Genomic DNA, 6,528 nt, shown 5'->3' with positions numbered 1-6,528 from the left:
GACCTATTCAAATTTCAATTTTTATGAAGATTTTTGAAAAAGTAAATATCAAAATATAAGCTGGTGACAAGCATCTTGAGATCTTACAAAAGCAATAATTTAGTAAATACTAACTCTATGAAGCAATACAGTATTGTAGCCACCAGCGTGCTGCAAGAATCAGAACGAGCACATATATCAAACTTACACATCGAGCTCACACAATTGCTGACATCTAAAACATATTATAATATGCACCACAACATTCCATATTTTTTTAATTTCCGGTCCTTCCCCCATGATGCCGAATTATTGTCATACTTCGCAAAAATGAGTCAGGCAACTTGATTGAGTGGAAAGGGGTTGTCAGTACTGGCACCCCCATACAAAATAATTTTTGTTCTAAATTGTGACCCTATGTTATTACTTACTCAATGATTAAACCAAAAGTTACCGTGACTAGGTACGAGCGATTGGATACCCGTAGTGGACATCAGCGAACTCCCGGTGATCAGCAAACTCAGTTGAAACAAATAGATAAATTAATAAAAGAAGGAAAAATAATCACTTGTGGCAAAAAAATCGTATATTTTTCAGGGCGCAATCTATGCATCTTCTTCTTAATTGGCGTGATAATCGCGTACGCCTTTTGGACCGAGTTTAACAAAGCGCGCCAGTCGTTTCTTTCTTGTGCTTCTCCACCTGATATTTCCAACGCGGAGGAGACCTTCCGCTTCCTCTGCTACCACCAGCTGGTACCGCATCGAATATTTTCAGAGCCGAAGCGTTTGTAACTGTTCGAACAACATAGCCTAGCGAACGTAGCTGGTGGATCATTATTCGTTGCACTATGTCTATGTCGTCGTAAAGCTCATACAGCTCATCGTTCCATTTCCTGCGATACTCGCTGTCGCCAACGTGCAAAGGTCGAAAAATCTTCCGCAGAATCTTTATCTCAACCAGTCCAACCGTGTTTATTTTGCGAGGATACCAAATTCAGACATCGCTGCATATAGGTAATTCCTTTTCGTATTGTCTAATGCAGCTTTGAAGTCGACGAAAAGATGGTGTGTGTCGATTTTCTTTTCATGGGTATTTTCCAAGATTTGGTGTATTGTGAATATTTGGTCGATGGTGGATTTTCCACGTCTAAATCCACATTGATAAGGTCCAATCAGTTGGTTGACGGTGGGCCTCAGCCTTTCATACAATACGCTTGTTAGAAACTTATAAGCGATATTTAGAAGGCTAGTCTCGTAATAATTGCCAGATTGAAGGATAGCCTTTCTTATGGGCAGAGCACACTTAAATTCCAATCGGCAGGCATGCTTTTATCCGACCATACTTTGCAAAGAAGCTGATGCATACACCTTTTAAGCTCCTCCCCGCCATGTTTGAATAGCTCACCCGGCAGTCCGTCAGCGCCCGCGACTTTGTTGTTCTTTAGCCACGTTATCGCTATTCTCACCCCCTCATGGAGTATCGGGATCTTCACATTTTATGTGACACGCGCAGCTATCACTATTTAACCACTTCGATAAATTTTCCCTTCAGAAGTTAAGTTTGCTTTGGGTGTCAGTCATCAGATCGCCGTCTTTGTTCTTACATGAAAACGCCCCGGTCTTAAAACCTTCTGTAAGCTGCCAAACATTCTGGTAGAATTTTCGGGCGATGTTCCTATTGGCCAGCATCTCAAGCTCCTCGCACCCACGTACTTCGGCCCCGCCTTTATTCATTCTGATAATAATTCTCTTTTTCAGCTTCCTGTAACGGCCCAACATAGCTCGCGTTGCGGCAGCATGATATTCCTCGTCGTACCAAATGTGTTTTTGGGCTGGCCGGGATCCGATTTCTTCTTCAGCGGCGGTACGTAGAGAATGAGAACTTTTGCTCAACTGCTCAAAAAAATGTGTACAGCTGTGCGTTGATTCGGACGTGTTTTTGATTTCGACCCGTATTAATAATAGCTTTTCTACTGTGTTTTGTATGCAATAGTGCTTAAAAGAGACAGAGAGTAACCCATAGCAATTGCAAGTGTTACAAACATAATTACAAACAATTTTTTGTTAATAAACAAACTAAGAAATAAAAATAAAAAAATAAATAAAAACAAATTGAACAAACAAATAATCAGAAGGCAAGATGAGTGAGCGGCGTTCTCCCACGCGGAGAGAAAAGCAATGCGTGAATGAGCCTGTAACAAAAACAATGACTTTTGAAACTGTGAGAATTCCGGCAATTACGCGCGCGAACTCAATGCAAAAAGAAGCAAATGAAACTGAGGCAGCCCTCTCTATTAACTCTGCAGGATTACCGCAAAGCGTAGAGAGCGTCAACCTTCATGCTAAGCCGTCAACCTTCACAGCGCGCGTGAGCACAAAGGGAACTCCAACAACAACCACAACCAACTCATCATCAACAACGACATCAATTCTATACACTAGTAACAACAACCGTATCAACCAAGCCATTGCTTGCAATCTCTCCACCTTCTAAAGTACAACCTCATGCTTTAAAGTCCCCAACTTTGTCAACCACCAATAAAAAACAAAAAAACAACAACGAACTTGAGCCAAAGCAAATTACCAAACTTCTGGCTAAGCGGCGATACAAAGTCCACAAATAAATTTGTATCACTTGCTATTGATGACGAAAATTAAAACAACGAAACAAATGCACAAGCGAACAGTGGGCAGAACACTGATACTAATGCTCAAAATTTAAAAAACGAAAAAAATAAAAATATTAATTATAAACCACCACCAGTATATGTGCAAGGTGTGGAATGCATCAAGACACTAAAAAATGCTTTAAGTGCAATAGCAAAACCAATTTTGTCCTACAAATCCTTAGAAATAATGAAGTACGAGTTCAAGCAAATGGCTTAGGAACGTACACGCAAACACATCAAATGCTAAAACAAAAAGGAAACTGCATACATTCAAACCAAAAAATGAGAGGGGGTTCAAAGTAGTATTACGCAACATGCATCCTTCTGTGGACCAAGAAGAAATAAAGAGTGAATTAAGAGAAAAAGGTCCTAAAGTCATAAATATATTTAATATAACACAAAGAACCACAAAAAAACCATTACCACTATTTTTTATTGAACTGGAAACAAATACTAATAACAAAGACATTTAAAACCTAGACAAACTTGTGCACTGCGTCGTATCGTTTGAGGCGCCACATCATAAAAAGATAATTGCAATTCACGAAATGTCAGAAGTATGGACATACAAAAAATTAATGCACAATAGACTCAGTATATCCGTAGGGGGAACCAGTTATCCCTATAGGGCGCGTCCCCAGGAGGCGGATAGGGGAACACCTCCCAGATATGGAAGGTAGGAGAGTAGGTCTCCCGCGAACCACACAGGTCGAAGACGTAAACTTCGTTGAAAAAACTCCCTCAACCCAAGGTATAACGCGACCCGTGCCTATTGAGTGGGTTTGGCAGCCGGGGGATAAAATTAGGCTGTCTTTTAACGGAGCCCTCCTGACATCAGGCCGCCTCAGGTTGTAACGGTGGCCTTGCCATGGTATGGGGCGCTGCCAGGCGGACCGTTTATTTCCCGTATATCCTCATTGGTCACCGCATATGGCGACATGGGCAGCACTCTGGAAGGGCAGGTGACCGCAAGAAACAGAAGAATGAACAAACAACAAAAAACAAAAACTTCGGATAAGGCTACCAAGAAGACGGACACAAACCCAAAACGAACGGACAAACGGACGCACCCATTGACACAACAAATGGACAACACGGACCGACACTAACGAACTGAGGAAGTTGGGAACTTCCTCAGAGATCGAACTCTTGGCCTCCAGCCAAGAGACTGTTGCTGGCAAAGCTATGGGCCACAGCACGCCATGAACTTTAAATCAATTATCCACATCCTCTGATGCCAAGGGGCAAAAGCGTCAAAACGTTAAAAAAGGCCCGTCCAGGTATAAGCTTTACCAGAGGTCTCTGATTATTCTCGGTAGAAAAATCAAAAACGAGGCTGAAGGGAAAACTCATCCAAAGAACGCGGTCGATAAGGCAAGGTGCCAAAAGATAGTCGATGAGTATCTGGCGTTCCAGACCACCCAGAAGGCAGAAACGGTGAGACGCAATCGGTCGCAGGACGAAAGCGACAAACCTACGAAGAAGCACAAAGTTTCGGTTCACACCGCTTCAATACCAAAGCCAGCCAAACGCACATTTAATGAGGTGGAGCGGGATCACCTGCAAATAGCGTTGGTTGATGAAATAAGTAACCGCGGTAAACCTGCATTGGAGAGGTGTTCCGAAATTGAGGCACGGTTCTCTCGCGTTGTCGTCGGTCACGTCATGGCAAACCCGGAGGGTCAAGTGCCAGGTTTTGATTCAATGGAGGTGGTCCGCGGATACAGGGTGATCAAGTGCGATGATCAACTCTCCCTTAACTTCCTGCAAACAGTTGTGGGCAAGATCCTGAACGACTGGGAAGGTTTGAGGCTCAAACTAATCCCGGCCAGCGAAATCCCTCGACGGCCGAGGGCTCGCATCTGGATACCGAACATGGATTTGGAAGCTAAGCAACTAATTGCATACTTGCAGGCACACAACCGCACTGTTCCGATGGATGACTGGAGCATCATCAAAGCGGAGGCTCCGCAAAAGAACAGTGTGTCCTTCCTTCTCCAAATATCGGAGGAGAGCATCGAGCCACTGGGAAAAGTGGACAACAAACTGAGGTTCGGCGTTAGGAAAACGCAACTGAAGATATTGCGCTCTGCAAATCCGGAGGATGAACAGGACGAGGTTGACGGCGCCAACGAGTTTCTCACGGGCATGCAACTTGATGACGCTGCATCCACCAAAAGCGATGGCGCTAACGAGCAGCACCCGGGAGTGCAGCTTGGTGACGCCGTCAATTTGTAAAGCGACCAGCAGCATGGGTCTCAAGGTTGTCCAAATAAACCTGTAGCACTCGCGGATTGCAACAGACAACCTAGCCGTTCTCCTGGCGGAGGAGGATGCCGGCATCGCATTAGTCCAGGAACCCTGGGTGCGGAGCACCGAGGTGAAGGGGTTTACTGGAAACTACAATAACCTTTTCTACAAACGGACTGAAGGTAACCCCAGATCTTGTATTGTAGCTAAGAAACATTTGAACATATTTTTAATCCCATCATATTGTTCACAGGAGGTGACGGATGTGGAGGTAGAAGCCGCTGACGGTGTCAGCATCATGAAAATTGAAATTTGAAAAGGTCGAGCCAAGGAGCACCAGGAGAATTGGTGGCTCCTAAACACTCAGGCTAAAGAGCCCATTGTATTTATAGCTCTGGAAAAAAGCTCGGCATAATACTGGCTTGCCCAAGGAGGCTCGTTGGCTAGAAGTAAGAACCTGCTACTCGGATGCGATGCCAACGAAAGGTACTCTCTATGGGGCAGCTCGGAGACGAACGAACGAGGTGAGTCTTTTTAGACTTTATTATCAATACTAACCTGACGGTATGCAACAGAGGTAATACCACCAATTCACCTTTCCTAGTACGGAATACTTCAGGGGATGGGCGGAAGTAATTGATGTTACTTTACTGTCCGAAAACAGTCCGGTAAGGGTAGAAAAATAGAGGGTTTCCAACAAAAATTCTTTCTCGGAGCACAACTTTATCCTTTTCGAACAGGATCTGAGGGTCGATACACCCTTACCGTATCGAAACCCGGTAAGAACTAATTGGAAAAAGTGGAAATATGTAGGTTGGGAGGAATTCCGATCAGCCAAATCACTCTCACGGAGAACCTTGAGAGTAGGGTTACAACATTGGAGAAGACATTCCGTAAGGCCTACAAGACGTCATGTCCAATTGTTTTTTTTTCTTTTTTTTTTTTTTTTTTTTTTTTTATTCCTACATTAATCATACATACTGACATCTAGTACATTTTTTAACAATTAGTTAGGAAAATTATTAAATATATTTCATCATGGCCAGTGCCAAGACGAATACTGCGATAGGAAAAGAATTATATTTTATATATTGTATTATAGAACAGTTATTTTAGCATACGAGAATTAATATTTAATTTAATAGGTCAATTGGTCGGTTTCTCTTCAGACGTCGTAAAGTTCTTCTTTCAAGTTGTGAGAGTGTATTGACTTCTCTATTTTTGTGCTGGTTTATTTCGTTAAAATACCTTGTTGATATCGCTTTTATTTCTTCGTCGATTAATGGTATATTGAACGTAGTATGGATGTCATCATTTTTTGTGTACCTGTCGGACATTGTTATTATACGTAAGATTTTTGATTGTTGTCGCTGTACTTTGTTTATGTGAGTTCTTTTTGCAGTTCCCCACACTTGAAGTCCGTAGGTCCAGATTGGTTTAATGACCGCCTTGTATATTAAAAGTTTGTTGGAAATATTGAGCTTAGAATTTCTGCCTATTAGCCAATGCAATTGTCGAAATTTTTCCTTTATTTGTTTTATTTTCTTTTTGATATGATCTTTCCAAATTAGTTTTGAATCCAGATGGATTCCAAGATATTTTGCAGATTTTTCAATTTGTATATTTTT

The 6,528-nt window shown here is 42.3% G+C and overlaps 1 protein-coding gene across 1 annotated transcript; it reads left to right on the top strand.

Annotated features, from left to right (window-relative positions):
- The first annotated feature begins 4,315 nt into the window (after positions 1 to 4,315).
- On the top strand, positions 4,316 to 4,888 carry LOC129250126 (uncharacterized). Its single transcript, XM_054889772.1, has one exon. It carries the CDS (start codon positions 4,316 to 4,318, stop codon positions 4,886 to 4,888), a length of 573 nt encoding a protein of 190 aa, XP_054745747.1.
- The last annotated feature ends 1,640 nt before the right edge of the window (positions 4,889 to 6,528 follow it).

This window comes from Anastrepha obliqua, chromosome 6, assembly GCF_027943255.1.
Source record: "Anastrepha obliqua isolate idAnaObli1 chromosome 6, idAnaObli1_1.0, whole genome shotgun sequence".
NCBI lineage: Eukaryota > Metazoa > Arthropoda > Insecta > Diptera > Tephritidae > Anastrepha > Anastrepha obliqua.
The sequence above is the reverse complement of the archived record's forward strand: the minus strand, read 5'-3'. Positions and strand labels throughout refer to the sequence as shown.

Bases quoted from the DNA above. Each gene is read 5' to 3' on its own strand.
- LOC129250126 (XM_054889772.1), top strand. From the start codon at position 4,316: ATGGCAAACCCGGAGGGTCAAGTGCCAGGTTTTGATTCAATGGAGGTG.